Source organism: Haemaphysalis longicornis, unplaced genomic scaffold, assembly GCF_048455015.1.
Source record: "Haemaphysalis longicornis isolate Haplotype H1 unplaced genomic scaffold, Haemaphysalis longicornis Haplotype H1 scaffold_5, whole genome shotgun sequence".
NCBI lineage: Eukaryota > Metazoa > Arthropoda > Arachnida > Ixodida > Ixodidae > Haemaphysalis > Haemaphysalis longicornis.
Window position 1 is genome coordinate 39,251,040 of NW_027526385.1, and position 14,762 is coordinate 39,265,801.

Here is a 14,762-nt window from a genome sequence, read left to right on the forward strand (position 1 = left end):
TTCCAAAAATGCGTCCGCCGTACGATGAGCTCTTCGTTGAAGTAGAAAAACAAAAGGAAATTGAACGCGAGATTTATGTGTGGGATTACTAAAACGTTCATTGCCTGATTCCGCTCCGCATTTGTACACGGCGTCCCCCCCCCCACCGATTTCTCACGAAATAGTAGTGCATTTCGCGTATAGTTGGTCTAGTGAAACCTACCTGGATGAAGTTTAGACGAACGTCTTTAGCATGCCAGAAGCTTTTTCATTTCCGTTAGAGCTATTATGTTTCTAAATTCCGCATTGGCACAGCATTTATTTTTCTGTGGTTTCATTTCCTTGGTTCTTGCTATATGGCGTGTGTGGGCACATATTTAACGACGCACAGGCTTGGAATATACTTTACATTTTCGCATGGTTTATATTCTTATAAAAGGCATAAGTTATTGTCCGGGATTGGGTTAATCACATCCCCGAAACATATTTTTTGCGGCGTATATATGCGAAACGAAGCCGCATTCGTTGTCCACGCTGCGAAATGAAGCCAACCTCTCATTGTGCCAGTATCAGGTCTAAATGAGGCGTCAGTAGAATTCATTTGTGCCTGATGTTTTGGAGGTGGCATGGGTGATATGTTGCTGCCGTCGCCGATGCCCGGAAGAGCGACGACGAAGCGCGCAGAACAGTGTCCCCGGGTAGCTCTTGCAGGCGATCGCGTACTCTACGAAGACGCAGCTGCTTTTTAAGTGACCTAAACGTACTCTTTGCCTATAGTCATCACCATAACAAGTTCTTTTAGGGTGCGGAGAGGCGAAAAGAAGCAAAATAGAACCAAAACACTGCACGAGCCCCTATCAGTCACGCAGCGCAAATCCCGTCAACGCCGCAGAGAAGCGGCGGCAGGCGGCGCAGCGATCGCAAAGCTCAAGGCGTATACACTTTTTTCGGTCTACATAGTATGCGATGTGTTGCTTTAGCAGTAGGTTTGGTGCAGCCTTTCCTATATCAAATGTGTGGGCAATACACGAGGATTTCCTTTTCTTTTCCTGTGGGCTGGAAGTGGCGGTATGGATTATATGCAGGGCAGTTATATGCGTGAAAACACGGTATGTCCACAGAGTGCTCGCAATACCTGGGAATGAGGAAGGAAAACAAGCTGCAGGCATAGAAGTCATCGAGGGGACTCACCTGATCACATTTCCTATGGGACTTACAAATTCGTGACCCGCTGGCTGAAAAAGCATCGTGTACTAATACAAAGAGTTTTGCCAATACATGAAAATGTTCCTGACGGTCTAGTTTGCTTCGTTTGGAAATATACAATTTCTTTCTTGAAATAAAAAATAAACAAGAAATGCATTTTAGTTTATTTAGTTTTCACCAGAGGTGCTAGATGTCAAGCAAGCGAGTTTTATTTCTTTAATTCAGTACAGAAGGGACATATTTTCGAAATAAGCAAACTAGGCCATTTAGAGCATCCTTAAGGATCGGCAAAACTTTTCGTATAGGTGCACGATGGTTTTTAAAAGGGAGCACACTGGTCTTAAACCAAAAAAGTTTACTTTTGCAGTTATGTTGATGAAAATTGGGGGCATATGTAGTTTTTCATTCTGATAGTATATATGAAATTTGTTTTTGTGTAAAACAACTAAATTCAAAGTTATTTGGATTTTTCTACTTGATATTTTGACAGCCTTTATAGAATAACTTCTGGAGGGATGCAGCTGAACAAGGTGCAGGTGAACTGTGCATAAATCAAGGATAAGACTAACATTATTATTCTATCTGGTCTGTAGCAGAAGTTACAACCATTTGAAGTTTTGGACTGGAAGGCAAAACCGGTTTTTTGGTTGCCATCGTTCAATCCCAATGTAATGTGAGCCCACATGTATCCATGACCAGAAGGCCATCCGGGCGTGAAAAAATACATCTGTCACCTCAAAAAGCAGTTTTTACACCCGTCTCCCATCATTCCTTTATCCATTCAGCCCTTCTTAATGGCTGCGACAATGCCAAAAGAAAAGCTTTTGTTTGGCATATTTTTTCATTTTAAAATTCGAAGACACCTTAAACTGCTTATGTGTTGTATTGTGAAAGCAGTACCTATTATTTTAAGCAATGCGATGTCGAAAGCATCGTCGCATCATACAATCATGACGGGACAATAAGAGTATCGCACCAGACTACCCATGAAAGTGCAGTGTAGACCATTTAAAAAGTAATCACTTATACTGCGGGACTGGATATAGCATGGGTTTTTGTGATCACCGGTGTACCTCCTTAGAACTTAATGCATAAGCATACTTCTTATTAAAACGTGGGTGGCCGAAGCAGGGCGGGCTATTCTACCGGTGCAGCTGGGGCATTGTTTTAGGGTCACGAGGAAAAAAAAAAGGGACCAGCCGTCTGATGCAGCGTGCATTTCCTTCTCTCCTCTAACTTCAACACACATACAAAAAAGATAGGCACCGTTTAGTTCATGCGTTCTGCTTGCACTCGCGTGATAACGGCTGCCCTTGCTTGACACACCTAGAAAGGTACCGAGCCCCCCCCAACCCACCATGCGTGAAAAGTTGTTTGTATTAAAACGTTGTGCAGATAAGCAACTTCGTTTTCCTTTTTCAAACATCTGGAGATAGCGAGCCAATGCTCCCTCAAGGCACAAACACAGAGAAAGTTGGAAGCTGCGCTCCCGGTTTGTAAGACCCGGCAGCAGCGGTTGATGTGAAAAAAAAAAAAAAAAAGGATGAAATGAAGACCGTGCCTTTGCTTTAAAGAGGCCTTTGGTTGAGTGATGATAACAAAAAATGATTAAAAGGTAGGTTGTGATGTGGTTGGATTCACATATTCTTGTTTATAGTGCGGTACAGTACCGCTTACCTGATTGTCGCGTGTATAACCCGCCCCTGCATATAATCCGCACCCCCACTTTCAGCCCGCCGGAGAAGAAAAAAAAAAAATCCCGGCGTATTGTTTACACATTTGATACAGGAAGGGCTGCAGCAAAGCTACTGGTCGAGCAACATATCACATACTGTGTAGACAGAACAGGCATATATTTAGCTAGTAGAGTACACTGACTGCAAGGCAAAAGTCACAATTCACTAACAAAATTCAGTTGTTAGGGTGCACTTGTCCTTGTTTTTTCTTCCTTGTCCTTGTATGTTTTGCGCAATCACAGCAATGGAAGGCTTAGTCAGTGTTACTGCGTAGGAACTTCATGGCACAACGCACATTGTTGCGAAGCTGCACTAAAGGAAAAACCCTGCGTATTATCCCCACCCCTATTCTGCCACTGAAATTCCCTCATTTTTAGTACACGTTATATGCACGGAAATACGGTATAGTGTGGATTTTTGCAGCTCCCACGACATACCTGTGACATAAATTATAAGTGGCCTACACTGTACTGCCAACCTTATACAATCATGACATGGCATTGGGAGTGAATCGTGGTGGACATAGCACTGATGAAAGGGCTGTTATCTATCGTTATCATCATCATGATCCTTTTTCGTTTGTATTGTTTGGTTGTTATTTCTGGTAATCAGAGACACGGCCAGTTAAACAGGGTAAAGGATGTGGCCACCAGTCGCACAAACGAGATCACATGACGTCGGAAAGGCCTGGTTAGAAAGGGGCTGGCGAGTTGCCACTGCTGCATAGGCTTTTCTTAATACTCATAGGCAATGGTTTGAAGTTTGCATTAAAAGTGGCGTCACTGTTACTGGGACAGAGCAGTCCTTTCAATAAACCAAACCTGTCTTTTACCTTTGTGGCCCCTTTATTGCGATGTTGCCATGTATCGAAAGGGGCCATGAAGACAAAACACTAGGGATGGGCGAATATTCGGTATTGTCGAATATTCGATCGAATAGCTCTCTATTCGTTATTCGCTTCGATCCGAATGCAGGTATTCGATATTTTCGAATTATTCGATGCTCCCGAATAGGCAGCTGAAAGCCAAGCTTTTGGGTCAAGCTTTCCGAGAGTTACCCCAGGCTTGGCTCAAGACCCACCGACGCGGACATTTCTATTATCAGTGCCGGCACTGCCGAGTTGCTGCCTTGCCTAGAAGTTCCACGAAGCTCTCGGCCGCCAGCACACTTTAGGTTAAAAAAAAAAAAAAAGGCGGCACTGAAACGACACCGCTCCGAACATCGCGGCACCAAGCCAGCAGACTTGTACAGGCCGCCATTTTGAATAGGCATGCCGCCATTTTGAATAGGCTCGCACAGCGCGGCAGTACGCCGCACTAAGCGAGCCATGGAGGAAAGAAAAGCTTAGGAGAGGCCCTGACGTCACACCCAGCGCAGCCGGAAACGCCATTTCTGTAAGTCGAATGGCGGACCATTGGCCCTCCATGCCATTGGCGGACTCTTTTTGCCTCTCTCTCTCTCGGTGCACCTTCTCCGCCTCCTCCGTCCTGTATCGCCTCTCTTGTCGTCTGCATCTGCCAGCGCCGAGCCGGCGGAAATCAGCTGATAGGCAGGTAGAAGGCCGTTTTGCAGCGTGTGACCGTGAACCTAAACGCGCGGTTACACTGTTACACGTCTTCAGTGTGGCCGCAGCAGGTTTGCGAAGCGGCTCGCTCTAACAATGCCGCAATGCTCGGTGCCAGGCTGCAAGTCGCGATCGGTACCCAAGGAATTGGGCGTCACTTTCCACCGGTTAGTGCATCATTCCGCTGACAAGTATTGCTGTACATTGGTGTGCATTCATCCTTTGTTTGCAATCGCCGCCGTTTATAGGTGCCCAAGCGATGGAGAACGCCGCAAACAGTGGGCGAACGCCATGCGGCTACCGGACTGGAAAGTGCCCAAGTTTGCGTTGCAGTTTCACTGGCAATCCCAGAGATGACTAGTCAATTAAACGGCCGTTCTATATATATAGGTAAGCAGTACTTCATGCAGATTTCACGCTAAAAAATTGTGGAATGTTTTTACCGTTGTTCGCGTGCCTTCGATAGATTTTTTTGCGAAGGAGGAGGAGGAGGAGCAGGAGGAGGAGGCAAAACATTTTATTGAGTAAAAAAAAAAAAATGAGAGGGTGGGTGGCGTCAATAAACTTTTTTTCGCCAAGTTTCAACTTGTCTCTGTGACAATAAATTCAAGGTGATATCAGTTGAAAACGTTCATACACTAACCTCGCAGTATGAAGCGTTGAAAATCGAAATCCAGAGCGAGACCACAAAAAGATCCAGATTCCAGATACAGCACTCTTCCAGTCAACAGACGGACACCTACTAAGGTAATAGGACGATGGAATTATATCAACTGGGAATCTACCTTGTAACAGTTGCAAAAGCACTGCCGCGCATTGCCGGCCTAGCAAACTATATATTGCGGCGGCGATAACCAAAAAATTGAGTTGCGAATCGTTCGGTTGCAAGTCGCCTACGTACTGCACACGTGTATCACTTCCCGAAAATCTACCAGACGGGTGTCCGCGCGTACGACGGGACGGCGCGTTCACGATATCTGCACTTCAATAGGCGCGTCGTGATCGCGACCGGAGCAATAGCTTGACGCGGTACAAGGTGCACTTGCAAGTAGAAATTAAATGACATATTCCCATCGGCGCAGCTGTCGCAACTCGCAGCATCCTTTTCGAGTTCCGCAAGACCACAGCGCAGCAAAGCGAAGCAGCAATCTTCGCAATCGGACGACAAGGCAGGCGCTGCCTTTCCTCCATGACTGGCGAACGGCGGGCGGGCTGTTGCTAGGACGCCGTTGCTAACGCTACTTACAATGGCCGCCGAAAACACGTGACTTCCTCCACACTTTTGCCAATGCGCGGGGATAGCTGGGGGCCTCTCCTAAGCTTTTTTTTCCTCCATGAAGCGAGCCTATTCAAAATGGCGGCCAGCCACTTGCGCTTTGCTTGGCTACGGCCGAGGATACTAGTGGCTACAATACTTCTTTTTTTAAGGGGGCTCACTGGTCTTAAACCAAAAAAGTTTATTTTTGCAGTTATGATGATGAAAATTGGGGGGCACATGTAGTTTCTCATTCTGATTGTAGATATCAAGCTTGTTTTTGAGTAAAATGATTATATTCAAATCTATTTGGATTTTTATATTCAATTTTATGACAGCCTTTGTAAAAAAACTGCTGGAGGGATGCAGCTAAACAGGGAACCAGTGAACTGCGCACAAATCAAAGAGTGCAATAAGACTAACATTATCATTCTATCTGGTCTGTAGCAGAAGTTACGACCATTTGAAGTTTGGGCCTGGAAGATGGCAACCAGAAAAACCGGTTTTGCCTTCCAGGCCCAAACTTCAAGTGGTCGTAACTTCTGCTACAGACCAGATATAATGATAATGTTAGTCTTATTGCACTCTTTGATTTGTGCGCAGTTTACTGGTTCCCTGTTTAGCTGCATCCCTCCAGCAGTTCTTTTACAAAGGCTGTCAAAAAATTGAATATAAAAATCCAAATAAATTTGAACATAATCATTTTACTCAAAAACAAATTTGATATCTACAATTAGAATGAGAAACTACATGTGCCCCCCCCCCCAATTTTCATCATCATAACTGCAAAAATAAAGTTTTTGATCAAAGACCCTTGTGCCCCCTTACTTCTAGGCGGCGCTTAACTCTGCGAGTTTCTAGGCGGCGCTTAAAGGAGCCATGAAGAGAAAACACAAGTTTGGTTCATTCAAAAGATTGTGTCGTTAGAATCATACTGACACCACTTTTAACGTAAACTTCGCTCAAATAAGCTACATAATTAGGAAAAACGGGAATGGTCATGCGACCCACCAGCTCATTTCCCGCAACAGAACCTGTGATGTCACATGGGCTAAGCTCTGCGATTGGCGGAGGCTGGCAGAAGCAGACGCAAATTAGGTAGAGCTTACAAACTAGACGAACGAGCGATTTGCGCTTAAATTTAGGGCACATTCTTTACAAAGCAATAAGAATGATGGGACAAACAGTGGAAGTTACGAAAGCACATGTAAACACAGAAGTACTGATGCGTTCTGCTGTTCGTACTGCGCACAGCATGCTTTGGTTTAGCTGCACAGCACTACGGGGCTTGGGGTTGTCTCAGACGACACTGGCCGATTGACGCAAGCAACGGTGTCTTACGTGACCCCATTTGTCGAGCGAGCACTGTTTCAGGGAACGAATATTTTCTCCCAGAACAAAAACAAGCCAGGTTTAAATGCGGGCAAAAACAAACCAAACGCTTGCCACGGTATGGTGGCGCCATCTAGGTTACGGAACGTAAAGAAACGCGGGAACAAACCAACACCGCTGTGTAGGATGGAGACAACCTTTGAACGGTCCCGTGCCGCCGCAAATGGGCCAACGGGCTCAACGAGTTATTCTTTTCGTTTCCCACGAGACCTAGCAACGCGAAACAGACAATATGATTCAAACTTCTTCAGTAAACCGCGTTGCGGCGATAATTTTAGCGCGGTTTTGACACAATGACTTGCTTCGGCGGCGAGCGAGCAACCGAACATGGCGGCGCCAGCGTTACGTGTCTCTACCCTGTACGGCGGATGCGTGAATGAAGGTATTCTAGGCTGCAGAGCGGTCGGTTCCCGTGATGTCACTTGGGGCCACGAAAACGCACGATTGAGCGGGAAAATCAAAATTTTAACCTAAATTGTTTAATTTCTCAGTGAATAAAGCACCGTTTGTATCCGGACAAGCGCTGGGGGCACTATAAAACACGAAATCTTTCGAATAAAACCAACTTGCATTTTCTCTTCATGGCTCCTGAATGAGCAGCCGGCGGAAACTGCTGCACCTAGAGCATGTGGCGCAACAGGCATTTCTTCATGAAAACTTGTGAATACAGCAAAGGAAAGCTGTGTGTAAGATTTCGAAATAAATGTTCAACTGGTAATAGTTTTACACAATGCTGTGCCTACGTGAGTTCTAATTATTAGAAAAAAATGTGTACATTAGTCAGGTCACAAGTTGCTCATTTGTCTTTGTGATTTGCAATGTGCACTATTCGAACTATTCGATTCGAAATTATTCGACCAAATCACTATTCGCTTCGAATTCGCTTCGAACCTCAAAATCTATATTCGCCCATCCCTACAAAACACAGGTTTGGTTCATTCGAAAGATTGCCTCGGTAGAATCGTACTGACACCTCTTTTAACGCACCATTCGCTCAAGTAAGCTACATAATTAAGGAAAAAAGAGAATGGCCATACGACCCACTAGCTTATTTCCTGCAACAGAACCAATGATGTCATACCAGCCAGCTCTGCGATTGGTGGAGGCCGGCGAAAGCAAACGCAAATTAGGCAGAACTTGTAAGCTTGCCAAACGAGCTGTTTGCACCTAAATATAAGGCACATTCTTTTTGTAGCAGTAAGAATGTGGGGATAAACAGTGGAAGTTACAAAAACACACGTAAATATAGAAGTACCGAGGCGCACTGCTGTTGGTACTGGGCTCACTATGCTTGTTTTAGCTGCACAGCAGTCCGCCGCTTTTGAGTTGTCTTTCACGCACTGGCCTGTTGGCGTAAGGGACGTTGTCTTATGTGACCCTGTTTGTCAAGCATACCCCATGTTTCACAAAAAAATTACTTTCTAAAGTAACCTAAACAAGCCAGGTGCAAATTTGATCAAGAAACAAAGAATCGGCAGACAACGGTCCGCGCATGAGTATGGTAGCACCATCTGGGAAGGCTGACGGCAAGCAGCGCTGCAGCCGAATCGCGCAGTGCAACTTTGTATACGCGCGCTTATGACTTCATTGCTGACGTCCCGAAAACGCACGATGTGGCAGGAGGATCAAAATTTTAACTTAAATTGATGAATTTCTTAGTGAATACGGCCTCATTTGCGGTTGGACAAGCGCTAGGAGCTCTATAAAACACAAAATCTTTCGAATAAAACACACTTGCATTTTGTCCTCATGGCCCCTTTAAAAAGATTTGGTTGATTGTAGGGTTTATCGCATCGACGCAACGCAGACGATGAGGTGCGCCGTAGTGGAAGGCTACAGATTAATTTTGACCACCTGGGGATCTTTAACGTGTGCCGAAATCTCGCACAGACGGGCGTTTTTGCTTTTCGCCTCCATCAGAAAAGCGGCCGCCGCGGACGGGAATCGAACCTGTGACCTGGTGCTCTGCAGCGGAATGCCTTAGCCACTGAGCCACCGCGGCGGATGTTTGGCCCCTTTAAGCGGACAGACAACTGATCTTGTTGAGTATACGCTGTCAATCCCAGATGGAAGGGCATCACTTAAAACATGCTCAACCGAAACGGTTTTCCTGGTTTGGCCCTACAACCAGAGAAAGTGGAATTTTTAGGTCTACTGTCTTTACGTATTCTGTGAAAATGAATGCTGGCAATCATGGCCGGGAGACTGAAAGAGGTATTCAAAAACTTGCGCCCAGCTAAAACAATATTACAATGCAGTCTCTACTATTTTTCATGCAGTTTTTGGATCACAAATTAAACCGGGATGCAGTTCTTTTTGTTTACGTACGGTAGTGTCATGTTTCGACACTAAACTGCGCCAATCTTCAGTCTTCAGATAGTTTAGTGCCCAATTAAAAATATTTCCGCCAATATATTTACAAAATCTTTCTGGTTACTTCACTGTATAGAACACTGCTTTCATTCGAGCTAGAAGACACGAACTCCACAAAAATTGGTTGTCTGTCCCTTTATATGTAAATATATAAATATACGTAAAGATGTCTGTATTTATATATATAAATGGGTGTATCTGTATTTATATATATAAATGGGTGTATTTATTTAAATATTCTTAAATATGTATTTGCTTTTTATTACCCCGCAGCTAAGCGCTTCCTGGCGATGTTCCCGAAGCTCTTCAGTCCATTCAGGGCAAGCGACTACGTCGTGGGATTCACGAGTCGCGTGAGGACCTTAGAAACTGCCAAGGCATTTCTTCATGGTCTGCTTTCTGAGACAGGTGGGTGCTTTCTTTTAAAGGAGTACTGACACCAAAATTTTATGTTCCTTTTTTTATTGATTTCATCAATGCTGTTAAGCCTGGTTAAGCCAGGCTGTTAAGCCTGGTGAACCCGAAACAGCACTTTGAATACTTGAGCGCGCGGGAATTACATTGAACGGCCTGAAAATTGTCCGTTTTGGTTTCCCGCGCTTCCATCCCAGAGGGCGCGTGTGACAGAATCACAGAATGGCCTCACCACAACAGCTCATTAAACTTTGGTGGCACCAGTGGCAAGGCACTATTTTTAATGCCCATTTCGAACACCAAAGCTTAATGAGCTGTAAAATTAGTTCCAAGTGTTGCATCAAAAAACCAATTCTCTTATTGCACTCCCCAGGGTTCATAGTATTGGAAAATATAAAAGATTACAGTTTTATGACCAACACTGCTTTGTCTATTTTCCCTCCAAAAATGGCTGATCATCTCTAATTAACTCAGGAACTAATTGACCAACTGCAAAGTTGTGGCATATTTGAAACCAGTGAAAAAAACCGGCAAGACTGGCAAGTTTCACAGAGTTTACTTCGAAATTAAACGGAGCTGTTTTAAGAGCAGTGTCCCCCGTTAAATGTAACGCTGCTTGTATACAAGACATAAACAGAATTAAGTCATGTTAATTGTGGTATAAGTGAGGAACCAAGAATTACTGCCTGTTGGCTATCCTTGGTATTAAATATTTGGTCATGACATATTGTCCCTGAAGAGGAAAGTGTGTAACAGCTGCATCTTACTGGTACTCACTTATGGGGCAGAAACTTGGAGGCTTACTAAGAGGGTTCATCTTAAATTGAGGACGACTCAGCGAGCAATGGAACGGAAGATGATAGGTGCAACATTAAGGGACAAGAAGAGAGCGAAGTGGGTCAGGTAGCAAACACGTGCTAAGGACATATTAGTAGAAATTAAGAAGAGGAAATGGGCGTGGGCAGGGCATGTAATGCGAAGGCAAGATAACCGTTGGTCATTCCCTAGATCCCTAGAGAAGGCAAGCGTTGCAGGGGGCGGCCGAAAGTTAGATGGGCAGATGAGATCAAGAAGTTTGCGGGGATAAATTGGTCACAGTTAGCACAGGACCAGCATAATTGGAGATCCGTGGGAGAGGCTTTTGCCCCTGCAGTGGGTGTAGACAGGCTGCTTCTGCTGGTGATGATGATAATGAACCTGTTTCCAGTGCCTTAATTAAGGGATAGTACCTCGTTCAAAAGGCTGACTAAACCTATTTGTGCTAAAAATGTTTCGTATACAACGTGCTGGCTTCTGACTCATCGCGAGCGTCACTGCCTAGATTTGCCGTCATAAAGAGAATTTCCGAGCCTGGCCAGATACTTATCTGAACAAATCTGTCACTCAACAACACCCGAAAGTAGCTGAAAGTGTCTTGCCCAAAACAGGAAACAGACAACAGTGGCGGTGAAGTTGAGAGGGAGCTGTTTTGTGTGCGTGTATGCAATATGGGAGGTAAGGTATTTTCTGTTGGGTGCCACGCAGAGTTCACGGAAGTGGAGAAGCACTTCCTGCCCCCACAGGATGACATTCTTCAGTTTCACAAGGAGTGTGACAAAATCAGCAAGGTGGGTTGAAACTACTCTTTTTCACTTTCGACGTACTTGATTTAGTGGTTAGCAGCGGTTTGCTTGTGCAACATGACTGCCAGCAAGTACACACTACCATTTAGAGCTCTGCCATAGCTTCGACTGTGCGGTGAACACACGAAATTGATAGACGCGTGGTAGCACTTATATCAGGAAACTTCAAGAGCTAGTGCTATCTATGCCAAGTCAAGGAAGTCATAGCTGATGATTGGGAGTCCAAGGAGGATGTACATTCCTTGCCAAAATTTTCTGGGCCACGTCAAAGGTTTCTGGGTCACAAAGAATTCGAAGCAGAAGGGTAACATTTAATGCTAAGAAGGCAAACATTTAATTTAAGGGTAACATTTAAGTAACATTTAATTAAAATTTGTAACAGTAGGAAAGGAATGTGGTTGCTCCTGCTTTCTAAGATAAACTGTTTCAGCCTCACTCGAGAGGCAAGCTTCTACTCTGGATGTTTTATGGCCTATGCACTTTGGCACGGCCAGAGTCTCTTAATACCGTACTGGTCACAAACTTCTCCGTCACTCTATGGGAGAGCTTGATATGGTGCCAAGAACGGCCGCTACGCGGCGCAAGCTGTCCTAAGGGGGCCATCCCCCGCTGCGCCCGGCGGAATGCACTCGCAGCGGCGGCTGCCCGAAGGCGTTGTGTGGAGGCAGCTCGCGGTATTCCTTCCACCAAAGTTCCTGCATAGCGTCACGTGAACTTCATGTGCCAGTGCACCGCGTTCAAGGTGGGCGGCATGAAATTTCGAATGCACAATGACTAAGACATGCTGTGTGACGGGCTGCAGCTCCGCGGATACCGAAGCAACAAGGAAAAGGCGTCGCTCTTCTGTTTCCCAAGTAGCGCCGAACTTCGAGAGAAATGGAAGAGAGCTATACCGCGGTTGGAACCTGGCGGTTTCAACTTCGAAAGCAAGAACGTTCGGGTTCGCGAAAAGCATTTTGGTGCTAGCGACGTTGTAAAAACCGACGAGCACATCGGGAACGGGGTGGTCGTGTCGCTTCAGCGAGAGAGACCGAGGCTTCGGACGTATGCCGTTCCAACGATTTTTGATGGGCTCCCGGCCTACCTGACAAAGCCTAAACCGCGTTCCCGGCCAGCGATTCAGAGGCAATCGGCGAAGAGGTGGCGCGAATTGTCTAAGCGGCGTATCATTAGCACCATATTTAAGATTTATTGCATGCTTTAAATGATAACCGCGCCCTCCCTCCTTCTTCCCCCCCAGCACCCAAAAAAAATGTATGATGTGGTGCCTCGGTAGTGGCAAAGGCGGCCGAGCAGCCAGCACTGGCATCAAAAGGAACTTCCAGATTAGGCTGCTGTACTTCCCTTCCCGAGGAAATCCTGGGTTGTCGGCAGGTAATTAATAATGCTCTAAACACTAAACACAAGGAAACGTCAAGCGGCGGGTGCCCCACGTACATTGCGTGGAATAAAGTGAACAATCAAATGTTAGGCACGTGCAACTCGTGTTTAGAGTGGTCGCGAAAGCGCTCGGCTGCTATAACCACGCCATCGAAAGTCCCCGCGTCAAGAAAGCGATCGGCGCTCACAAACGTGTGTCCAAAACAACTGCGCATTTGGGTGTAAACTCAATTGAAACGTCTGGAATAAAAATTCTGGCTGTACCATTCACTTCATTTGAATACTTGGGTAGCAGCGCGCGAGAGGCGAGCCGGATATAATAAACCAATGGTGATTGCTCCTGTACGACCCCGTCGTGTCTCATTCCGTTCACCTTCCTTCCCCTATATGCGGCACTACCAGAATAGAAAGCCCACCTACCGCTTTAACATAATCGCCCTTCGGCCAGGCGCAAATATAAACACGTTGTCGAGCAGATCTACCAGCAGCTGCTCGCATCGGGAGCATGGAGCATGAGCATCGTCTTTCAACACTTGCGAGCTAGGACGTACCGCTTCGAGGCATCATAAGTACGCATATATTTGGGCTATGAGGTAATTATTACGCAATCGTTATCGCTCGGTGTGAGAACACTTTAAATGCGCTGCTGTTTATAAGGTAGGCCCGCACTCCCAAGCAAACTGCGCGTGAGTTCCAAAGTAAACAGCTCTCATTCGTCGTCTGGTGACATTGATGCGTTCAGAGACGTTTAAGAAAAGGTAACAGGAAGAACACAGCACGCACATAATCGCGTCGAAACGTCGGCAGTAGTGCGCATACACGCCCAGCACTGGCGGCGGCTTGTGGCCCCCGTACGACGGGTGGCGCCGCTAGCGAGAGATGTTGTCCCTATATCAACCTTCGGGCGGAGTTTCGTGACCAGAAAAGCATTGAAGGACTCTGGCACGGCCTACAAAATTTTGACAGAGACTGTACATTGTTAGGCAGTTGGCAGTTGATTATAAGCATGAGGCTTTATAGTCTTTCTTGCCACACGCACTGCCGTGACATTACGCTGGGGCTGTAATAAGATTTGGAAAGCCTACTGGGACGCACCTTTAAATTGAGGCCAAGCGCAGGGGAGTTGCAGCAGTTTTACGAGGAATGCGTGTTAAGTTTGCATTCATCTCGCTGGCTGCCCAGTTGAGTTCCTGGTCGATCTGTTTGTCTTACTTCTTGTTGTGCACCCAGTTGAAAATATTTTTTTATTTCCAGCTGGATTTTCGAACCAAAAATTCCACCCAGCTAGAAAAATTTCCATCTCGATAATCATTCCAGAAATTTTCTAGATTGACCAGCAGCTGCTTTTCCAGCAGAAAAACCTCCCTAATTCAAGCTGGAATGCTAGAATTTCTGGCCGCCTTTCTAGCTAGAAATATTAATTTTCTTCCTAGAATAAGCAACATTACCAGCTGAGCTGGAAGTCTTTCATTTCAAGCTTCATTCACAGTTAGAAATGATTTTTCTAGCTAGAGTCATCCTGATTTCTAGCTGGAATTCTGTCATTTTTAGGTTGCAGCCGAGTAAATATGGTAGTAATTGTACAGCTGGAAAATAAACCAGTCTTGCTGAAAACGATGCATTCCAACTGGAGTCATTCCTCTCCAGAGCCATCATTTCCAGCTAGAAGTTCCATTTCCATCTCAATTTATTTCCAGTTAGATCGAGGTATTGTTCCAGCTTGGAGTTCCCATTTCTGATGAGAATTTGCCAATCCAGCCAGAAAAACAGATATTTCTAGCTGGGAATTATCCTCGCTGGATGGATCTTCTAGCTAGAAACTATTTCTATCTAGCATTTGT

At 45.5% G+C, this 14,762-nt stretch overlaps 1 protein-coding gene across 4 annotated transcripts in view; it reads left to right on the top strand.

Annotated features, from left to right (window-relative positions):
- LOC144138073 (multiple inositol polyphosphate phosphatase 1-like) overlaps positions 1 to 14,762 on the top strand; it is a 69,710-nt gene that overhangs the window by 46,868 nt on the left and 8,080 nt on the right. For all 4 annotated transcript variants that reach the window (XM_077670161.1, XM_077670160.1, XM_077670158.1 and 1 more), the window contains 2 exons: positions 9,779 to 9,913; positions 11,444 to 11,526. In XM_077670161.1, the coding sequence (XP_077526287.1) occupies positions 9,779 to 9,913; positions 11,444 to 11,526 (218 nt within the window). The remainder of the gene's footprint in view (positions 1 to 9,778; positions 9,914 to 11,443; positions 11,527 to 14,762) is intronic.